General features: G+C 31.3%; 1 protein-coding gene across 2 annotated transcripts; it reads left to right on the top strand.

Moving 5' to 3' along the window:
- Positions 1–66: 66 nt before the first annotated feature.
- LOC127706051 (DEP domain-containing protein 1B-like) lies at positions 67–23835 on the top strand. 2 transcript variants are annotated; one of them, XM_052210463.1, is made up of 12 exons: positions 67–210; positions 1727–1884; positions 3032–3142; positions 3584–3808; positions 6078–6208; positions 7862–7909; positions 9046–9186; positions 9957–11105; positions 11585–11751; positions 12525–12701; positions 18375–18548; positions 21652–23835. In XM_052210463.1, the coding sequence occupies exons 1-12, from the start codon at positions 142–144 to the stop codon at positions 21793–21795; spliced, it is 2694 nt and encodes an 897-aa protein (XP_052066423.1). In that variant the 5' UTR covers positions 67–141; the 3' UTR covers positions 21796–23835. The 2 variants fall into 2 exon arrangements, with proteins under 2 accessions (XP_052066423.1, XP_052066431.1); XM_052210471.1 differs by having other exon boundaries at positions 18423–18548.
- The last annotated feature ends 1057 nt before the right edge of the window (positions 23836–24892 follow it).

A 24892-nucleotide genomic window follows, 5' to 3' on the forward strand; every position in this document is an offset into this window, starting at 1 on the left:
TTTTCACATTTATGCATAGGAAAATTGTAGAGTCCGGAATCTAACCAATCAGATTTGTGTGGCGATTTTAAAATGTTGTTGTTGACAGGTGCTTGTTCTATTTATTTTACGCGATGATACTATGAACGATCGCACAGTAACATGGATTCAAGAAGTAGTCCTACCGATAGATCAGTTCCATACACAGGACCTTACAGAGCAACGAAATTAGTAAGTTTACGACTATAATTTAAAATCACACTTGAAAAAAGGGGGGGATTGGTGTCCTGTGTAATTTTTTGTTGCATAAATGTCATTAGATTTAGCACCACTATAAACTCATGATGATAAAGCTTTAATATAGTTTTCTTCCATTCTTCTATTTCCTGTTTTATGATTTGAATGTAATACTGTCATGTAGCTGGTTTTATATTTGCATTAGCCATTACATTTCCGGTCATTTGTAATTTACACTGTGACGCTGGACTGGCTAATTTTTTGTAAGTGTGACACGTTGATGTCAAATTTTTGTGCATGAAAATGGGAAACGAAGTCGATCGGGACACGCGCTATTATTACAATGATAAGCGGGATACAGTAATCTGACAAAACAATAAATGGGTCTGGGATCAGACCCCCTTTGAAGGACATACATGATTCATATACTCCGTACAACCAGTTATAGACTACTGAGCTATAATAATAGAAAACAACAGAAAAGGAGAAGAAAACTATAATATTGATACGGGTGGGCGTGACTCAGCATATGACAGTCTCTATATCATTATAAAATGATTTAGTTTTAGATTTTAAACGACCCTGGTGATACGTTTTTAGAAATTGACAACTTGTTTATATTTATTTTAATTATCAACGATATTATGGTTGATATAGAACTTTTAATAGTGTGAAAAAACATTTTGATGATTTGTATGAATTCGCATGTGGTGGTGGATATCACCCTCCAGATTTTGGAGGTGTGTCTTGGCTGGCAGTACTTATTATACAGATTACAGATCCATGTACATTATAGCTAAATACATGTAGACTTACTAACAGACCTTAATTCCTTTATGGAATCGCTTCACTTGAACTACATGTATTGATTTCATACAAAAATAACTGCTTTGACTTGCATAAACTAGAGACCCTTTAGAATATTGTTAAAATGCAAGAGTTTGGGTTTTTTTAAGTGATAAGAGTGTGCCACTGCCTTCACTGGCAGATATATTTGATGTCATTCAGGCTAGATTTGACTGCAATGTTCGTTTATACAAGCCCACACACAGCCAGGCAGGTTCCCCTTGCAGGGAAGTCTACTACTACAGGTGGAGAAACTGGGATCCTTTTCCATACCCTAGATTACACTCCTGAGAGTTTAAATATTTTTGTATAATCATTAATTTTCATAGGTTTTTTTTGGGGGGGGGGTTCTTAATTTTGTCTTATTTATTTTACCAACCTTGGTTTTCATCACTACAATGGAACTATATTTAGCAGGTGTTTGTGTTTATTGCATATATATTCCATTTTTTTATTTGAATTTGCATTTGGTAGAAATCTTAGTTATTTCATTTTATTTAACATGTTTAATTTTAAGAATTTTTTCCTTAAAGGTAAATTACCTGAATCATGTTAGTTGTAGAACCTGTTTTTTGAATATGTATTTTAAAAACTTAAGTGCCCATTATGTTCAAATTAAATGTAATATTCTTTTGTAATTTAAACACTTAATGTTTCTTTTTAGTGGAATGAAGTAATTTTGACCTTTAGAAATGGGATGCCTCTGGGAAGACACAGAAGATATATGAAGACCTATGATAATTGCTTTTCATCTTCTGAGGCAGTTGATTGGCTACATGATTATCTAAAATCTAATAAAAATTTTGGGGCAGATGTAACCAGGTGAGTATTTACACCTGAACTGTGAATTTGCTTGTTATGGTAATTAAATATGTGTGTCAGATAATTGGTCTTGTACCTATAGTGTAATAGGACAATCAATTAACAGATTGTTACCAGCCAATCTAGGTAATTTGACTATAAATGGCACACTTCAGATCAAAGAACTGTCAAAACATCATCATGATCATGGTGTTATGTATTATGTCACAGATGGTCTAGTGACAGTTCATAGTATTACTCTTTAACACTCTGGTTGGGGGTCCTTCATGTCTTTATTTTTTTTACACCATTATTCTCTATCCTTTTTATTTAAGCACCTCACTATTCTCTATTGTTAATTTTTTTACCTTCTTTTTCTCTATGCTTTATTTTTTTGTCCTTTATTCTACACTTTTTGTTCATTATTCTCTATTCATGAAGCTTATCCAGAGCCTCATATGCATCCACCCGGTTGATCTATCACCATGGTGACAGATTTTAAGCATAAATTCTTTCCTTAACTTTTGATTCACATTTAATGTGTTAAGTTTGTTTTAATTTATAAAATGCATTAAATTGGTCCCTTCATATGAAATTATGAATTGATAGAAATGGTAGGTTTATCAATTTAGAGGAAGGGTCATTTGTATCACCTGGACATATCTAGTTTTGTTGTTTGAAATACTAACATTGAATCATTTGGGTTAATGTGCATTCTTCTGAAACTTTTGTTATTCCACTGATGAAGGAAATCAAAGAGCACATCCTGGATCCAAATTGAGTTTAAAATCAGGAATTTTGTCAGTTCTTGTCTGTGTAACATCTTAAAATTGAGTCCAAGAAGGAATTTGTTATCAACAATAAATCTGGCAAATTCTTCTTAATTTAAATTTAACAATTTGTGTAGACTAGGGGCAATTAAGATGTTTATATCAAACATCTTTTTTGGGGTTATAAAAGCGATTTCATAGAATCCCAACTGGCAACCAGAATATAATGGGTTCCATCCTTGTCTTACTTCGGGAAATAAATAAGCAAATAATTACATAATTAAATACATAATGTCTGTATATAAGTATCATGAAAATCAACATTGCATTAATCATGTTAATCATGTTATTGAATAGGATAATTATATATTATATATCTGTGAACGGGTTGTTTTTAGATCACAGACCATACAGTTACTGCAGAAACTACACAGAGCCAGAGTTGTTGAAGATATAAGAGGAGGAAAACACAACAGAGCAGATGTTTGCGACAATAACAGACTCTTTAGGTTAACAGACTTATGTTGTTTACCAGGTTTTTTTTTTGCAAAAGTCCTGAGTTAATATAAAAAGAAGTTTATTTTTCATGAAATAGTTTTGGAGCGATGATTAGCATTGGCCAAATAATTCATAAAATTTCATAAGTTGTGTTATAAAATTTTGCATTATAAGATTAACCATGTACATGTATTATTCCCTTCTCTGTACATGTGTATTCTTGTGTTTTAGAGTAGTTTGAGAAATACATATAACAGTTTTAACTTCAGATTTTATTTCCAAGCAGTCTACCATTTTAATAGTGAAAAATATTTAATTAATGCTGCTCAGCAAATGAAATTGATGTGAGAAAATGAAAAGATATGGGTAAATATCTTGAGAATGTTATGATTATATGTTTTCTTTTATTTTTAAGACTTTGCATGTTTTAATGTTAGAATCTGGTTTTGTAGATTTGTGCATGCATCACCACATCGACAAAATGTTCATGCTCGCACACCACTCACAAACAGGCATGATTTGATCAATAAAGACCAAGGTCCAATAACCCTGGACCTTGATCATGAAAAACCAGCACAGATGTCACCAATTAAAGTACTACCAGAATGCCATCTTGTAGCCAAACAACTGAATGCTGCTGATGTTGAAGATGCATGGAAAAATATGACTCTTGACAGGTAGTCTAACATTCACAGAATTCAATAATTACATGTCTTATCATTCCTATTAATAGAACAAAGAATTCAGTAGACCATGTACATGATGTACATGTAAACAGTTTTTGTCTCGTTTGATAGGAACTGGTTGTGGTAGATCAATGATATTTCTTGTAATGTTGCATTACTATCAGTACATATATAAGTTTGATGACTATTACGATGCAGTGCCCCCTATGTGACATATAATGTCATGGTCAAATGATTTTGAATTGATTAGCAATTTTTGTCTCGCCTTGACGGAGTCAAAAAGCGAGACATAGGTATGCTGTTTCCGGCGGCAGCGTCAACAATGTATTAGTTTGTGATAAGGTCTAGTTCATGGTGAACCACTAGTGGAAGGTCAATGATATTTGATTTGCAGTTGTATTAGCATTGGCACATCTCATTACCATGGAGATTATTTGGCCCCACCCCCTCAGTCAAAGTCTATTGACTTTGAAACTTTTCATAGTTTACATGTATTAGTTTGTGATTAGGTCAATTTATGGGGAACCACTAGTGGTAGGTCAATGATATTTGGTATGCAGTTGTATAAGCATTGGCATATCTCATTTCCATGGAGATTATTTGGCTCCGCCCCCTTAGTCATGGTCTATAGACTTTGAAAAGTTTGCTAAGTTAGCATGTATTAGTTTGTGATTAGGTCAGTTCAAGGGGAACCATTAGTGGTAGGCCAATGTTAATTGGTGTTCAGTTGTATAAACATTAGCACATTTCATTTCCATGGAGAATGTTTGGCCCCACCCCCTCAGTCATGGTCTATTTACTTTGAAGCTTTTGCTTAGTTTACATGTATTAGTTTGTGATTAGATCAGTTTAAGATGAACTGCTAATGTTAAATCAATGATATTTGGTATGCAAATTTATTGGCATTTGCAAGTATCATTTCCATGGAGATTATATAGCCCCACCCCTGATCATGGTTCATTGACTTAGAAACTTTTACATAGTTTACAAGTTAATGTTTGTGTTTAGGTTTGTTTAAAGGGAACGACTTATAATAAGTCAATGGTATTTGGTATGCAGTTGTATTAGCATTGGCACATCTCATTCCATGGAGATTGTTAGGCATGTACCTTCAGTCATGGTTCATCGACTTTGAATATTTGCATAACTTACATGTTAAAGTATTTCTATTTTAATTTCAACATTTGTATTATCAATATTACAAAAAGGCGAGACATATCTCTGTGATAAACAGTTTTTAATGTTAAGTTTTCTGCTAAGTCAGTATGATAGGAACTACTTGTGATAGATCAATGATAATTTCTATAAAGTTGCATTTAATACTACAAGTACATTCCTATAATTGCTTACATCTACTTCATTTGAACTTTGGTGGATAGTTGTCTCATTGGCAATTATACCACATCTCCTTATTTTATATATCAGTTTGTCCACTATTTCAAGGTCCTGCTCCTCAGGACATGGTCCAGTGACTTTGAATTCATGAGCAATTTTCAATGTTAAGTTTTCTGCTCAAGTTAGTTTGATAGGAACTATTTGTGATAGATTAACAATGTTTTCTATAAGGTTTATAGAGGCCCTGACCCCCTAGGTCATGGTCCAGCGACTTCAAATTAATTATCAATGTTGATATCCATCAGATTGTCTTTTTCCTGAATTTTCTGTTAACAAGCGAGACACACCTCTGTGTCAACAGTTTATCAAATCTTGGGTATTATTTTAGATTTCCATTAGGTTGCAAGGATATAGGAATTGCATATAGAATGGCCAGAAGAGGAACAACTAAAATTAAAATTGTCATGGTCACCTTTTAATACCAGTAATTTTTTGGTGTTATGAAAATGAACATTATGGTTTGTCCCCCTTGATTTCCACAATTGACTATGTTTCACTTCAAACATCAGTTTTGATTTTCTGTGAGTTTATCCTGAAATTTCTACAATTCATAAAAAACAGAGATGGGTGTGAATGTTCAAAAACATTGATAGTTTCTTTTATATTTCAATATCACTTTCCTTGTGTAACTATTAGAAGATACCCTGTTACCTCTAATTTCATTTACATCTGTCCCGTGAAAAAAAAGGAAGTGAACTTTTTTTTATTATATCCATCACCCATAATTGTTTTTTTTCATTTGTAACAGAATTGTATTTGCTTTCGACCGTGTTACCCACAGAAAAACATCATGTGATGTCCAACCCTCTCGTACATTTTCCCCTGCAATAGCCCTTACTTCTAAACTTTATCTATAACTTTACAGGTTACAGGAAGTTCTGGGGATAGAAGAAATGTCAGAAATTTTAGACAGTAATTTTGTCAATGGCAAACATGTGATGCACAACTGTTTATACATCAACAAAAGTGGAATTGTCACTAATATTGAACCTAAAGGTGAGATTTTTTACAATTACATATACACACAGTACATATTTTCTACATTTATGTATATTTACTAATTTTATGTTCCAGGATATCATTTATATGCTGCAATTTTAAACAAGTATTGTATTAATGACCTCAATATGATGCAGGAAATGAAATTTCACATTTCATTAAGAATTTACAACAGGATAAATTAGCTCTCATGCAGTTCATGGGGTTTTATAGCCATACAAGTTTTTCTTTAAAGTAATGTAAGCCTGTACTTTACATTGTCAGAATGTCATTGAAGTGTGCAGATATAGAATTCAGACTCACAATGCTAAGAATGCTTCATTAATTTTGAAATATATAATTACAATAGGTGGATGGACAGATTGGTTTGTGAGCCACGTAACAAATTTCAGAAAATAGATATTAGAAAATATAGTCATTCTAACTATGTCATTTGTATGAGATTTTTTTTGTCGAGCCTGCGACTTTTGTCACAGAAAGCTCGACATAGGGATAGTGATCTGGCGGCGTTAGCTAATTTCTTAAAAGCTTTATATTTTAGAAGGTGGAAGATCTGGATGTTTCATACTTTGTATATGGATGCCTCATGTTACGAAGTTTCCATCAGTCACAAGTCCAATGTCCTTGACCTCATTTTCATGGTTCAGTGACTACTTGAAAAAAAAGTTAAGATTTTTTGTAATGGTAAATTCTCTCTTATCATAAGTAATAGGATAACTATATTTGGTATGTGCATACCTTGCAAGGTCCTCATGCCCATCAGACAGTTTTCACTTGACCTCGACCTCATTTCATGGATCAGTGAACAAGGTTAAGTTTTCGTGGTCAAGTCCATATCTCAGATACTATAAGCAATAGGTCTAGTATATTCGGTGTATGGAAGGACTTTAAGGTGTACATGTCCAACTGGCAGGTGTTATCTGACTTTGACCTCATTTTCATGGTTCAGTGGTTATAGTTAAGTTTTTGTGTTTTGGTCTGTTTTTTCTTATACTGTATGCAATAGGTCTATTATATTTGGTGTATGGAATGATTGTAAGGTGTACATGTCTAGCTGGCAGGTGTCACCTGACCTTGACCTCATTTTCATGGTTCAGTGGTCAAAGTTTAGTTTTTGAGTTTTGGTCTTTTTTTCTGATACTATATGCAATAGTTCAACTATATTTGGTGTATGGAAATATTTTATGATCTATATGTCAGTCACGCAGGTTTTATTTGACCTTGACCTCATTTTTAAGGTTCATTGCTCAGTGTTAAGTTTTTGTGTTTTGGTCTGTTTTTCTTAAACTATAGGTCAACTATATTTGTTGTATGGAAGAATTGTTAGCTGTACATGCCTGCCTAGCATGGTTCATCTGACCTTGACCTCATTTTCATGGTTCATTGGTCAATGTTTAGTTTACTTGGTTAATGTTAAGTTTATGTGACAGTTGTAATAAAGCTTTATATTTAGGACTATCAACATAATATCAATGATAAGTAAAGAAGGCGAGACATTTAAGCGTGTGCACTCTTGTTTATTTTACAAATAATTATCATCCCTTTGTTTATTGCCAAATTTCAAAGGGTGCACATCCAGTGAAGCAAAACCTAGGAAGAAATTCTTTTATTTATATGACCATGTCTGTAATTTTGTTGTTTAAATTGTAGATCAGCTTCCACATTGGGCCTTGTCTGCAATGAAATGTCTAGCTCACTGTAAGTATATCATTATAAACAATGATTACAATGTATTGACTCTATTTTTGTGTGTTGCACAATCTTTATCAATAGTTTATATGGTATCTTATTTTCCATTAAGTAAATATTCATGGATTCTGGAAAATCAGGGTTCTCACTAGGAATTTTTCCTGGGACTCATCACTTTTAGAAATGGTGAGTCCCAATAGATTTTGATGAGTCCAGGATGCATGTAATTTTTTGTGTCTAAATATAATATGACGAAATAAAACTTTTGAAGACCAGTGAAATTATTTTTAACAGTAAAATTTTATATCTACACTGTTCTACGATCTATTTTATGCATAGTAGCAACAGTTATGAAATATTATATCATTTCATTTCAAATTCTCAAACAAAATTTACTTCTTTGTTTCAATTGATATGTACATGATGTTCAACACGTGGAAATATTCACGCTTTTCAAATACTTGTAAAATTTTTTAAAAATCTGTGACTATTACATATTTATAAATTAGTTTGAACAGAATTATTATATTTTAGGATGAAATTCGTTTAATTTTGAAAATAGTTATCAGTCAACAAAAATATTGATCTACACATCACATACATTTTTCAACATCAACTTCCGGTTTAGATTCTTGTCAAAACAATGTCGACGATCATGAATCTATTGAATTCTAAATGTATATTATATGCAAATCATTTTTGTTTGTTAAATATTTAATGCACAATTAGCCAGAAACCTCTGCTTTACTGTCTGTCTACATCAGAGGGATTTGACACTCATCATGCTCATAGATTTAAAGATGTCCTTTTAGTTCATACAATATGTACATTTTTCTGACAGGTCATAAAACAGAAAAAAGAACAGTATTCTTACCAATTGGGACATGTCTGAAACTTGACCTTTAGTCAACATGGATAACCTTAAATCATCTATGTTTTCTCTTGGTTTTGAGCCAAAAAATTATCTTTTTTATACGGTACATGTTATTTTTGCAAAATATTTAGTTAGATGTTTTTACACTAATTTTTCAATTTTGTGGTTTAAAGTTATGTTATCCGAGAAATCATATTTTTATAACACCCCCCACTATTTGTTTTCAGATACTTTGAATTACGAGTTAGTAACTCTTACATATATGTTTCAGGGCCTGAGAAAGTAGATGATAACTTACCAAGTTACCCAGGATTTGAGAAAGATGTATTTCGTGTTGTTAGAGATTATTTCTGTGGACTTTCAGAACCACTGTTGACTTACGAGATGTATGAAGTAATACTCAATGTATTTGGTAAGATAGAAGTTTTTATCTAGGATTTGATGCTAAAACTGTAAACATACTGATCTTGGATGATGTTGATACTGTAAATTCAGAAATTATTGCGATGTTCTTATTATTGCGAAAAATGCGACAGGCTTATAATCGCAATAATTTAAAATCGCATTTTGAAATCTATTATATGAATTAAACAGGATTTTTCTCAATATCCCAAAAATTAAAATTACATTTTAGTCTAAAATAACAAAATCGCAATAATAAATGCACGCAATAATTTCTGAATTTACAGTATTATGAATTACCTATTAAAGAAGAGAGATTTTTTTGTAGAACAATAGCCATCCTCATCCAAGGCAGTATTTTGTTTATTTATACCGCATGCTTCTTAAAAAATGCTAGATATGTATTTTTTTTAAAATTTTTGTTCAATAATGATAATATGAATAAATGTTTGGAGGGATGGGAGTACAAGAGGTCTATTTTTCTATATATCCCAATCTAAACATAACTGTATCTATTTTGTACAATGGCTTAGGAAAAATTTCAGCAAACACTAAATTACTGCAATTTAAGTTTTAAGAGCATTCATTTTGGTCATCAAGTTATTTCATCATTTGATCGTATAGCTTATAATTAGTGTGGTTCTATTTTTTCCAATCAACTTTCAATTTTATGGCTTTGAGCTTGCCTGATGAAGGTAGATCCAGAAATGCACTTTGGACACATAAAAATAAGCGTTATTTTAATTTTGATGGTAAAGTGTATATTTTCTATAATTTCAGTCACTGCAGAAGGATTAATACAAGAAGACTGTGATAATGAATCAGACATTCCTGATGAGATGTATTCACCTACACATAGAAGTATATCTTCATTTGAATCTGTTGAAAATCTATTAATGAATTTAACAAGTGTTGGAAGTACTCCTGATGTCAAGTCTGGTAATAGTTTACCTAGAGTATCAAGTACATCTGTACTAGAGCTATCACCCATTTATCCTGATCATGTTTTTGAAGAAAAGCGAAGAAAAAGTACATCCAGCCTCAGTGTACCAGTAGCTGCAAAATATGAAACAGCATTTGGACCAGAAAATAGAACAGTAACTAGAGTTTACTTGAATAAAGGTGATGTTCAGACTGAATATGGGTATACCAATGGACCAGAAGAATTGTCAAGAACACCAATAGAAACTCATTTTAAAACTTCACAGCAGGTTCCACGTTATGTATCAAATTCAGAACATTGTTATGATTCTTATGATATAAACTTTGCACATGTGAGATCTATGCGCAAGAAAAAATCTGAGCCATGTAGAAATGCTATAGATAAAAATAGAAGGCAAAGCTGTTCAGAAAACAATCCAGCACACTGTAATAATAGGCCTGAAAGTAATAAAACAAACCAATATACAAAAAATAAGCATTATCTTCCTGCAAGAAGGAGTTACAGTGACTCATCTAGTCAGTCCGAGGTTAATCGTCCAGCACCTGAATATATCAGTCCACCGGCCTATCATTCACTGTTTCCTGATGGTTACAAGCCAGTCATTGATGGAGCATCACGTAAATTATTGAACCGATCTATTTCAAGTCAGGCTTTACATATGCTGAGAGCATTGTCTTTTGAGGATGAAGAATGTCAGCATGGTTTAAATCATCAGGCATATACTCAAACATTGGGTAGAACAAAAAGTCGGCGGTCTCTAGATAATGTGGGTAGTCAGACATTAGATAGAAGACCCAGTCAAGGAGCTCTCAATAAGTGTCGGAATAGTCAGTCAGATTTACAAAGTCAATGTTCATTGAACAGTTGTACAGACAAATTAAATCGGATGGCAAGCAGAGAATCTTTAACTGGACGTAGTTTGAGTTTGTCTGATTTGATGCATGGTGAATCTAAAACAAATCTCAGACGATTTTGTAGTGATGCAGGTATATACTGTACTGTCATGATTATTACAGAAAAATTTAGTCAGATATCTGTAGTAAATATATATAAGAAATTAGGAAATGAAAATAAAGCATATACCGGTAGAGACGTTGCTGAAATCAATACAGTTAGAATTTTTACAAGGCTTCATTTTCAGCTTGACATCTTTTATAAATTGGTTAAGAAATAAATTGAATTTTCAAAAGATATTTTGTAGTTGATCATATATTATAAAACAAAAAATAGGCCTTATGTAAAGTTTACAAACTTTTGTTAGACATATTTTCACACACAAAAAATAAATTAAATTTTCAAAAGATATTTTGTAGTTGATCGTATATTATAAAGCAAAAAAATAGACCTTATATATGTAGAGTTTACAAACTTGTGTTAGACATATTTTTAAGGTTTATCCTTTATATGGGAAATGAAGTTTTGTTTATGTATAGATAGAATTAGTATACTATAGTTTAATTTTCAGGTCAAGTAGAGAACATCATAGAGAGAATAAAAAAATCCTTACAGTTAGTTTTCTTGTTGGTACCGCCACCAAATAGAAGAAAATTACATCTACTACTGAAGCTGATGAACAAGATGTTTAATAATACAAAACTACAGTTAGACAGTGAACAGAATACAAGAACCTTGGTAAATTTACTGTTAATGATAAACTATAGGAAGGACTGGTCAAAAACCTTTTTTTCAAATTTTATGGAGTTCACAAATAAATTGTTTGCCCTTCTGTACATGGATTATAAAAATGATTAAAGATTGTTTAAAAAAAAAGGAAGGGGAGATTATTTCAAATATTTAAAAATTGTAATTTCTAAAATTATGAAAAAATTGATTTCTTATATAAGTAATGCGACTGCCTGATATGTGTTGAATATAATAAAAATGATGAATTAAATTCTAGATTTTACATTTTGAATTGGCAAGCTGTATGCTTTTAAGATGTCTTGTTCTTACAAATTTGCTGCTGGACGATTAACAGCCATCCATCATCATCATCTTACAACTTAATCAGATAATTACAGTGTTTAGATTTTTAGTTCATGTTTTCTATACAGTAATATAGAAAAGGAAATGTGGTATGAATACCAATGTGACAAGTGTCCTTCAGATACCTAAGGATGAGGATGTTTACAACAACAGACTACTGTACTGCCTTTAACAATGAGCAAAACTCATACCATTAAGTGAGCTGTAAAAGTCTCAGGCATCATGAAATGTTAAGCAATTCAAAAGAGCGATTTTTATTGCGATTTACTGACTTTTTTGTTGCATTCATATAAGAGAATTTCCCAGGTTTATATATTTGTGATGATTTGTATTTTGGTTATTTTTCTTGTGAAAATGATTTAACAGTATTTTGAAATTAAAAATCAATTCATTACATATTCCTTTAATTGTACTTGTAGTTACTAGAAACATTTTACCGATCAATTTTGAGTTGTCAGGACGAGGCTGACATGGAAGACTTGTTGGTGATGAGAATTGTCTCATTCTTGATAGACCATGGTGTAGACATTATGTTAGTGCCAAAAGATTTAAAATCAGCAGTGGAAGAAAAATTAGCTAATATGACAAAAACACAGGTAAGGCCTTCATTTGTTATCAACATGTCTAGCTCATATAATCTGCAAATGTTATATAGCACGGTCAATACACCAATGTACTTTATATAATGCTTTCTATACACTTGGTATTAGATAAAAATAAAGTCTTGTGAATAAGATAGTTCAAAGCATCTCTCAAATTTACTGCATGAATTATGTCTGTTGAATTAAATTTCCTTGATATTTTTTCTCAGAATTTTCAAAATACCATAGTGCTTCAGACAGATTTTGAATTTCTCCAATGTACACATAAATTCAGATTTCTCAAATGTACACATAAATTCAGATTTCTCAAATGTACACATAAATTCAGATTTCTCCTTTTGTCAATTTACATATACATTCTCCTTTTGTGCAATTTACATATATATTCTCCTTTTGTCCAATGTACATTTGAATTCTACTTTTGTCCAATGTACATAAAAATTCTGTTTTTGTCCAATTTAGGTACATGTAAATTTTCCTTTTGTATAATTCACAGGGAATTTCTTTAATTTTAGTTTTAATTAAATTTTTCATTAATGAAAAACATGAAAAATGATACTTTATTTTTTCTCTGACTGCAGAATTTACTAGATAATACCCATTATGTGACAGGAAAAGATGTAATAAAGTTCAATATATAGTTCAATTTTTCATGGCTTGAAAAAAAATGCAAGCTTTGAATAGTTAAATACACAACAAACAAAAACCCTTGAACCTCACTATGTTGAAGGAGAAGCATGGGAAAGAAATGTTCTTTTTCGAAGATTCATATTTTATAAATTTTCTTTTTACGAAAAAAGTCATTATGTAAAGTAAGTTTGAAGTGTATCAAAGTAAATATTAATTTTACCGTACTGAGTCAGATCTGTTATTAAAACAGGATGCCATAAATGTCAGGAAAATTTACGTTGCATGTTTTTACATAATTGTTTTTAGGAAAGTTAAAAAAGGATTGCACACAACCACTTAGTGTAGATTTCTTTTCTAAAATTTGTCTGAGGCTTATGTCACTGGTATTTTTCTTAACTTAATAAGGCTACTAGTTTCTGTATTAAACTTCTATAAGATTCACACTGAAATGTAACAATGAGGTAAGTAGCATAATTTTTACCTTTGAATGGCATAAAGTTAAGTACTTGATATGATGTCATGATTTTAAAACAGTATTGCAATATATGATGAAAATATGCTTGTGTCTAATAGCAATAGACTGGGTTATGTTACTATACAATAATAAATATTGTTTATATATATTGTAAAATGCTTATATATTAATCTACTTTGTTAGTCTTAGTGTTGAAATTTGTATAGCCTTGCATGATTAGCATAGTATTCTTCTTTTTTCCTGTATGTTATTTTTTCCTTAAATTTGTTTTGCTTTTTGCTAGAAGCATGTTTAAAGGTTCACAATTTTGCAATTTCGCTTCTTTTCTAAGCATGCTCAGATGATCTTAGTTTTGGCAATGTTTTTTTCTGCTTAAGCTTGTTTATTCACTGCAAATAGACAATGAAATGTTCACTTAGTAAATGAATATTTTTATTTTATTTTCAGTTGTTATTTTTTTTAGGAATTTCAGAAAATTGTTATGAATTTATCATTTGAGCATGCCACGAAAAAATCCAGAATGAGATATATAAATAGAACTACAAATGTTTTTGATAACATTAGAAAATATTTTGTCTAATTATTAATTTATCTAATTTGTGGTGCTTTTATTATTTGACAAGCCTTAAATTAACAAGATTATCTCTGAATTATAATGTGTGTTCAATAGTTTAAAAGTCATTTGTAAAGTATAAGAAACATATTATTTATCTGATTCTGGGTGAAATTTAAAGCAAGTCTCTTATATTGGTGAAAAGTCAAACTCTCTATTCTTGTCAATAATCAGTTTATAAAAAATTCTGTAGAACTTCTTGTAGAGATCGTTATACGATTTGAAAAGACAATAAACTGACTTGCTGGTTTAAGAATCAGTCAATTTTGGTTTGCTTAGCATTTTTAGTTTGCTTCAAATAATGGGGGATTATGGAAGTACCTGCAATGTACATAGGTAAAACACCAACATTTTCTCATAGAATGATACTCAAGACAGCAATATAATTTGGTGTGCAGTCACAACTATGTGCCATAAGATGAAAGTCACATGACTTATATTTCATGGTTCAGTGCTTTGATTAAGCTTTTGAAAATTTATTCAATTTTAGATCACATATCAGTTTTTAGACCTGCAATCATATAAATTGCATCCTAGGAAGTATTGCAGCTTCCTAAAAAATAGGTTCATTGACATATATTATATGCGCATTGACTTTGGTTGAAATCTGATCATTCCAATACAAGTTGACCTTAAGTTATATACATGTAACTTTGTGTAGATTGCAAAAAACAATTAATTTCCCCATAGGCAACAATGATAGCCTTTTTCGAGATACAGACTTTAAAAAGTTGATTTTTTTAACGAAACCTTCCTACAATTAAAGAAAAATTAGTCGGACAGTATTTTTTGGTCCAAAACATATAGGTTCCCGTGGCTTTTCTTAACGTAAATTGTACTTATCTCCCTTGCCTATCAATTCTGGACTTAAAAACATGTGTCTCATCCTAGCATAGAAAAGACATCTCAGATTCGTTAGGGCTAAGGAAAATATATTATTTTGCCTTTGGTATAATGCAGAGTGCAAGAAGTCTCTAATAATAAAAAATAACGGGTGCACATATCGACCAATCAGGATTAGCCATACTCTTAATTCTGAATACCATGTTATCTTCATAAAATGGCTGCGCCCATAATATTTAATGGTTGATTGTAACCTGTAAGGATGCACCATGGTAATTATGACAGTGTACCATTAAAAGTATGGCAGTGTGATTGCCTCCCATTAAAAGTAGGAATGTATGACAGCCGACCAACCATAAAAAGTAGGTCAGTCTGACCCACATTTATTTCATTTCATTGATTTCAATTAAGTTTGAATTTTGGTTTATTCTTACAAGTGACCTTCTATTTCACAACTAGATGCAAACTTACTAAGTAACTTAGGATTAATCAATCTCCTGTATTAAAAAAGTAGTCACTCTGACATATTTTAAACTTCATTGATTTGAATTGGGTTTAAAGTCCGTATTCATTTTTCATATAAGGTCACTGTTACTAAAAATAGAAGGAAAAATTAACAATAGTTTCTCGATGGTATCTGGAGTTTCTCTTGCTTGATTAGATGAACTTATACTGATGAAATATGTAGGGGAAGGGAAGAAGCCTATGGATTTTCGAGTCAAAGGGTCAAAGCTATGAATTAATTTGGGGTTCGGGGGAGCATCTGTTTGTAGTGCCAAATTTTCACTTGATTTAATATTATATTGGGTTTATTATGCCACTTGTTGTTTATGTTTTTCTATTTTGCATTGCTTTTAGTTACTCGGTGCATTTTCATCAATTATTTTATCCTGTGCAATGGTAAAGATTTTTGAGCAATTATTTTTTTTAATTTACCTTCCGACCTATTTTTAGCTCACCTGACTTGAAAGGTCAAGTGAGCTTTTCTCATCACTTTGCGTCCGTTGTCCGTCGTCCGTCGTCCGTCGTCCGTAAACTTTTACAAAAATCTTCTCCTCTGAAACTACTGGGCCAAATGCACCCAAACTTAAACACAATCATCATTGGGGTATCTAGTTTAAAAAATGTGTCCGGTGATCCGGTCAACCAACCAAGATGGCCGCCATGGCTAAAAATAGAACATAGGGGTAAAATGTAGATTTTGGCTTATATCTCTGAAACCAAAGCATTTAGAGCAAATCTGACATGGGGTAAAATTGTTTATCAGGTCAAGATCTATCTGCCCTGAAATTTTCAGATGAATCTGACAACCCGTTGTTGGGTTGCTGCCCCTGAATTGGTAATTTTAAGGAAATTTTGCCGTTTTTGGTTATTATCTTGAATATTATTATAGATAGAGATAAACTGTAAACAGCAATAATGTTCAGCAGAGTAAGATCTACAATTAAGTCAACATGACCAAAATGGTCAGTTGACCCCTTAAGGAGTTATTGCCCTTTATAATCAATTTTTAACCATTTTTCATAAATTTTTGTAATCTTTTACAAAAATCTTCTCCTCTGAAACTACTAAGACAAATTTAACCAAACTTGTCCACAATCATCATTAGGGTATATAGTTTTAAAAATGTGTCCGATGACCCCGCCCGTGAACCAAGATGGCCGACATGGCTAAAAAATAGTACATAGGGTAAAATGCAGTTTTTGGCTCATATCTCTGAAACCAAAGCATTTAGAGCAAATCTGACATGTGGTAAAATTGTTTATCAGGTCAAGATCTATCTGCCCTGAAATTTTCAGACCAATCAGGCAAATCGTTGTTTGGTTGCTGCCCCCTGAATTGGTAATTTTAATGAAATTTTGTCGTTTTTGGTTATTATCTTGAATATTATTATAGATAGAGATAAACTGTAAACAGCAATAATGTTCAGCAAAGTAAGATCTACAATTAAGTCAACTTGACCAAAATGGTCAGTTGACCCCTTAAGGAGTTATTGCCCTTTATAGTCAATTTTTAACCATTTTTCGTAAATTTTTGTAATCTCTTACAAAAATCTTCTCCTCTGAAACTACTAAGACAAATTTAACCAAACTTTTACACAATCATCATTAGGGTATATAGTTTTAAAAATGTGTCCAATGACCCCGCCCGTGAACCAAGATGGCCGACATGGCTAAAAATAGAACATAGGGGTAAAATGTAGATTTTGGCTTATATCTCTGAAACCAAAGCATTTAGAGTAAATCTGACATAGGGTAAAACTGATTATCAGGTCAAGATCTATCTGCCCTGAAATTTTCAGACCAATCAGGCAACACGTTGTTGGGTTGCTGCCCCTGAATTGGTAATTTTAAGAAAATTTTGCAGCTTTTGGTTATTATCTTGAATATTATTATAGATAGAGATAAACTGTAAACAGCAATAACGACAGCAAAGTAAGATCTACAAATAAGTCAACATGACCAAAATGGTCAATTGACCCCTTAAGGAGTTATTGCCCTTTATAGTCAATTTTTTACAATTTTTTCATAAATTTTGTAAATTTTTGTAAATTTTTACAAAATATTTTCCACTGTAACTACTGGGCCAAGTTCATTATAGATAGAGATAATTGTAAGCAGCAAGAATATTCAGTAAAGTAAGATCTACAAACACATCACCATCACCAAAACACAATTTTGTCATGAATCCATCTTTGTCCTTTGTTTAATATGCACATATACCAAGGTGAGCGACACAGGCTCTTTAGAGCCTCTAGTTTATTTACCAGCAGCAGAACTAGTTTTTTGTATGGAAATCAGTTGGTAGAAGAAAAAAACATTCTGATATAACAATTTTTAACTGATTGGATTGATGTGTGTTGGGGTGATTATCATGTATTTTTCAAATAGAAATTTCTTGGAAATATGATGTTCAGTATTTTAGTATATAGAGCTGCTCTTTGGATGTAAACTTTTAAAGTTTTGATTGGATGGTATTTATTAAAATATGTTGTTTTTCTTGATTTTTTTTTTGAGGACCTGAATAAGTAAGAGACTTGCTTTAAGTGGCATGCATGTTTTCACAGCTTCTTTGCTTCCTTCAACTGTAGTCACTTAATTTTCAGATTGTGTACTCACGTGACGTATTTTCGTCATTCAATTATTGCAAACAGGTGAGCAAAGAAGATTATGAAGTACAAAGAATGAGCAGTTCCCAGAAGGCTTTAGAAGAATTATTAGAGGAAATTATCAATGACAGAACAATGTCTGCTGCCAGGAGGAAGCAAAGACTGAAAAAGGTGAAAAAAAACTTTCAATCAAAAGATAGAATATATTATTAATATAAATACATGTTTCTTGAAAAGTATACTGTATTTCAAATACATTTAAAAAAAAAGAAGATTCAGTAAGTATTTTTAAAGCACTATAGTTTAGAATGGTGAGATTATAATAAGACAGGAAGATGATTGGGATCTCTATGTGTTTGTCCTGAAAGTTAAGTAAACTTAATAAGTCAATTATCAAAGCCAAGTTATATTAATAAGTCAATTATTAAAGCCAAGTATAAAAAAATTTGTAAGGGTTCCACGGAACCCAGTGTCTTGCCTACTTTTGCTGCTAGTTACAGGCTCAACAAAAATGGGGAAAAAATTATTAAAAATTTTCCTATAGAATACTATCTTTTGATTGTAAGAAGCTTCTGTCCAAGTTTGGTAAAAATGTTTTAAAAACTTTATACTACAGACTGTATGTAATGTTAACTGAAAGAAAAACTAAGTCGATTTATAAGTAATATACGGAAAAACAGGAAATATATTTTTACAAAATTTCCTTCTAGATACTAGCTTTTGATCATAAACAAGCTTCTGTCCAAGTTTGGTAGAAATCCAGGATAGTTTAAGAAAGTTATTAAAATTTTAAAAACTTTAACCACAGAGTGAATGTAATGTTAAATGGCAGAAAAACTAAGTCCATTTATAAGTAGAAAACGGAAAAACAACAGATTTTTTTTTTAACAAAATTTACCTCTGGACACTATCTTATGATCATAAACAAGCTTCTGTCCAAGTTTGGTAGAAATCCAGGATAGTTTAAGAAAGTTATTTAAATTTCAAAAACTTTAACCACAGAGGGAATATTTGTGGATGCTGCCGCCGACGGAATGTAGGATCACTATGTCTTGCTTTTGCAACAAAAGTCGCAGGCTCCACAATGAGTTAAATATCAAAGTCAAGTAATAAGTCAATTTTCAAAGCCATGTTCACTTACTAAGTCAATTATCAAAGCCAAGTTCACTTACTATTAAAGTCAATTATCAAAGCCAATTTCAATTAATAAGTCAATTATCAAAACTTAGTTCACCTAATAAGTCAATTATCAAAGCCAAGTTCAATTAATAAGTCAATTATCAAAACTTAGTTCACCTAATAAGTCAATTATCAAAGCCAAGTAAGCTTAGTAAGTAAAATATCAAAGTCAAGTAATAAGTCAATTATCAAAGCCAAGTACTGTAAATTCAGGAATTACATTAATATGTGATTAATTGTTTCGATTTCAGAAAAATCTGCATACATATATATGCATCAGATATCAGAATGGAAGTTCTTATTATTGTGATACTCACCCAGTTGCATTATTCGCATTAATAAAAACCTAGCAATAATTTCTGAATTTACAGTAATCTTAATAGGTCAATTTTCATCTGCCATGTAAGACAAGACTGAAAAAAGAATAGCATGTTTTATTGCAATGGCAATAACTAAAGATCTTGCTTCCGCTCTCTGTCAATGTGCTGCTGTTGTTACATTTAGTTGATTTATGTCTAATGGTTTTAACCATTGATATTTTGGGATCTGTTCATCAGTGAAATACTTATACTAATGGCAGAGATTTTTAGGATTAAGAGGAGATCTGGGTTTAGGTCAATGAGACAGACCCAATGTCACAAATATAACAACCCAGAGGTCAATCAGTACATGAATATGGTCTTTAACATAAGACAAGTATCTATACAATTATCAAGCTCTAAATTGACCCTAACCTAGAATATCTGTGCCATCAACTCCAAATGTCTTAAAGAATCATAGATATTATGTTAATATATAACTAAAAACAACCACTGATAAGGGTCCTGGGTTTGAACTGGCACATGAATATAAATTGGGGCTAAATAAGTTTTCGAACACTAAATTCTCCTTCTAGTATATTTAATCTCAGTTAATTAATGAAATTATAAGAGGTACAAAGAAGATTGTAATATAAACAGATCAACGCTTTTACAACCCTATGAAATTGTGAAAAAGCAGCATTCAATTCTTATAATTATATTTATATGCTACAACTGAAATTACGACTTATATCAAGCTTTTGGTTTGTTTTTTTATGCATTGTCGTGATAGTGTCACGGGAAGCACGTGTGATCATGAATGAATCTTTTTATTAAAGAATAAATATTGATTTTGGAAAGCCTAAATTTTTTTCAATGTACAACAGTACATAATTCTGTAAATGATCAAATTAAAGGTCAACAATCTTCAATTATTTTTTATTATTATTATTTTGTACCCCAACTCTTAGAGTTCCTCCGTCTGTTCCTCCAATTATTATTTCTGGCACATTTTTCTCAGGAATAACTGAACAGAATGTCTTCATAGTTGTTCTTGATAGTGATGAGTTGTAATATATGAGCACTATTATGGTCTGTCAAACACATACTTCCTGCTTGGGGATACCTAAAATTTTTCAATATGATATTAATTATCTAAAAAAATTTGATTGCACATTTCTCAGGTATAACTGAACAGAATAACTTAATCATGTTGTTAATATTTCATCAGCAGCTTGGCAGTTATGAGTTGTAAAGTGTAAGCTGTTTTCAGATCAATACATGTACTTTTTGAATTTTTCAATATGTTGACTGAACTTATATTTTTCATCAAACTTTTCTCTGAAAGTATGAAACAGAATGACTTTATATACTCTGCAGCTTTGCAGTGCTGTATTGTCAAGTGTTAGCACTTTTGAGATCTCTCAGATACCCAGTTATCTGTACCAAGTCATGACAAGGCATATGACAGTTGTTTTCCATTCGTTAGTGTTTGATCTTTTGATTTTGCCATTTGATAAAGGGCTTTCCGTTTTGAATATCCTTGGAGTTTGATATTTTTGTTATTTTACTTTTTTTTGATACTTTGAATTACAAATGGGGGTATGCTTACTACAACCAGGGGTGCATTTTTTAAAATTATTTTCTTAATTTAGCAAGAATTGAAAGATACTGAAGAATTTTAAGATATAGTATATATGTTCAATTTAAATTAATCAAAAGGGAATTCACCAAAATAAACATGAAAACAGATATCAAGGTAATAAATTTCACTCCACCTTGTAATTTAATTTCAGTTTGAAAAGACATACCCTGATATTTTTGCCAAGAAGTTTGCCACAATTGAACTGAAGAAAGACGTCAAAGAAGATAAGCCAAAGATAAAACAACCTCTGCTGATCAGACCATTAATGACAAAACTTAGAGGACTTAGAATTTAATCCTTGTAAATGATCAGGAACTGCTGTCTTAAAACATATGGTGCTAGTTTTAAATGTGAAGTCCTTAATCAGGGTTTTCAAAAATATTTTTAAATTGACATAAGTGTAATGAATCAGGTACTATCAATGCAGAATTGAATCTGTGCATTATTACTGTATATCCTTATCAACTGACAATATTATGAGATTAAGGGGATAGCTCTGTAAATTAATAATGTGTTTGTTATAGTCAGTTTCATCAGTGCTCATTAAGCATTCAAGTGAAACAGAAATGAAATGAAAAGTGTTATTTACTCTGGTGCAGTAACATTTATTTATTGTTATAAGAAGAGTTACTCCCTTCACCTATGTTAACCACCTTAATTGATCAATGTGATTCCTCTGTTGTAGTTAAATTTTACCAGCAATAATCAAAATTTAAGCTTAAGTTAATTTGATATTGATCATATTATATTTATTGCATTAATTTATTTTTTTATAACAGTTAATCTTTACTTTTGATAATCATGTTATAATTATCCATTTTCCATTTAACAAATAATAATACATTCTGTTTGTTTTGTCATTCTCAATTGGACCATAATGCTTTAAAATTATAAAATTTAATACCAAAAACTATCAGGTTGTTAGTTTTCTCATTTGAATTGTTTTACATTTTTCATTTTGGGGCCTTTTATAGCTTGTTATGTGGTATAGGGTTTGCTCATTGATGAAGGCCGTACAGTGACTTATAGATGCTAACTTTCTACATCATTTGGTCTCTGGTTCAGAGTTGTTTCATTGGCAATCATTCCACATCTTCTTATTATTATAAAGAGAGGGAAATAGTTGTGTTTGTTGTACAAATTGTCAAAGACATCTTATCCAATAAACAAGTTCCCAAAATTTTGTCTTTAGAATTGTTAAGTTATCGTTTTCTGTAAAAATATTCAAACCTTGAAAATGAATATACTCTGTCCCTCATTTGGATATTCAGATAATTGGTTGTCTCCCTTTGTAGTTTGCATCTAACTTTTGACATTTTCTTAAAATTAAAGTTTTTCATAAGGTAATCAGAGCTCCAGATAAGCTGCCCATTGCGGGGTTCAATAACCCAATTAATTCAAAGGAAAACCCAATTATATGCCAAAACCATGAGTTCTTAACGCTTTTATTCGCTATCGTTTGCGTTATTTACCCTTATCTGATTACAGTCATCGCGTAAATCTATTTTTATAATATTTATAATTGGAAATGTCCTTTCGTTCTTAAAATAGAGCCCTGCATCAAGTAGCTGTAATGGGTCCCTGTTGGAATTTTCCGTTGCTCAAAAGGTACACGTGTTTATGAAAACATTTCGATCTTCTTGGAGTTTATCCAATTAGCGTGTGACATGCTGTCATATTTTTTCGAATTGCTCGGGATTTATCATAACATACAATGAATTAAAACGAAAGTAAATGTCCGATAAAAATATTGAATAGAAGCATGTTTTCGGCTTCTTTTTGATAGCTGAGGGAAAGTTATGATGATAACAAGACTCAGCTAGTGATTTTAGGAAGCGTCCATTGAATGACGAGCGTGTTTGCATACCTTAACGAGAACATTGCTATAGAACGATAAACATGGGGTTTCGTCAAAAATGAAATCAGTTGGAAAAAATAAAAGGCCAAATCAATTATGACATGAAATGTAGTTGGAAAGCATCGGAAACCAAAAGTTCTGATAAGGGACAACTTAACCCAGATTTATGTAAATTGAATTAAACAAAAACAGTTTATATATTATTTTTTTCATTTTAGTTGATGAATGAATACACATATCCGTTTTTTACGTCAAATTATGCAGCTTGACACTTTCTTTGTTTTGGTCTAATTGTTCTGGATGCTAAAGATAGTTGTCTTATTGGCAAGTGCAGTATAACTTTGTCATTTATTTACTTGATGTTGCAGAATTATTTGTAAATTTAAGTTGAATGTGGTCTCCATCATTAAACCACCCTATAAATCTCAAGGTTTTGGGGTATATCTTAAATCTGGGAACAACTTTTTATTTTTATTAAAAAGTAGATCTGGCAAATAGGTGAAAGGACTGGCAAAACTTTCTTACAGCACCTAAATTTCACATATATTACATAAAAATCTAAACACTTAGCAACACCTACCCCAACTATAAACTGTAGGGTGATCATATGGGATCTAGAAAGGCAATTAGTTACTGTCCAACTAGTGACACCAGCTGCAGTTTACATAAGTTTTGAGAAAATACAAAACTGACAGAAAGTTTAAAACGGGACACAAATTAAACGTACAATTGCTCGTCAGTGAATAAACCATATAAAAAACAGCTAAGCACATATACAAAGAAAGAAACACATTTAAGATGGAAACACATCTGGGGTTGATATAATGTGATTATAACATGCCTAAATATTCAATATTGTGTTGATGAAAAAACCAAATACATTAAGGAGCTTGGTGGTGAAAACCCCAATTTGATATTTGCTTGAGGGGTGAATTGGAATTGATAATGCAATTAAAAAACTTTATCACCCAATTACATAAAAAAATGGTGTGTAAAAACCCCAATTTGTGAATTCTTATATGGAGCTCTGGGTAATAGAACATTTTTGTAAAAGGAGTTACTTATAGTTAAATCATTTAATGTGATTTTTTAACATGTTGCATTTAAAGTGTATATGTGATGATTAACAGCATTCACGGAATTGTAGTTATTGTAAATTTGTGTTAGTGTTTTATTTATTGTAACATATCTCTTTAAAACAAATTATATGTCTTTTTTTTTGTGGGTAACATTTATATCAATACATATATTTATGCTTTATATCTTATATATATATACTACTTTATTTGTCAGGTCTATAAACATCTTAATTTTAATATTTGGATTTAGATATCCTACCTTTGAAAATTAAGTGAGTATTTTTTTAAATGTTTCCTTTTTTATTCTGTATGAATTCTCTACTCCATTTAGAGTGTTGTTAATTAATTTAACTGAACAATTATTATGCCCTACCTACGATAGTATTATGTTTTCTGGTCAGTCGTTTCATCGGTCCTGTATCAGATAAAAGTTTAGGTTTGAGGTAGTTAACCAG

Source organism: Mytilus californianus, unplaced genomic scaffold, assembly GCF_021869535.1.
Source record: "Mytilus californianus isolate M0D057914Y unplaced genomic scaffold, xbMytCali1.0.p SCAF_1, whole genome shotgun sequence".
Classification (NCBI taxonomy): Eukaryota; Metazoa; Mollusca; class Bivalvia; order Mytilida; family Mytilidae; genus Mytilus; species Mytilus californianus.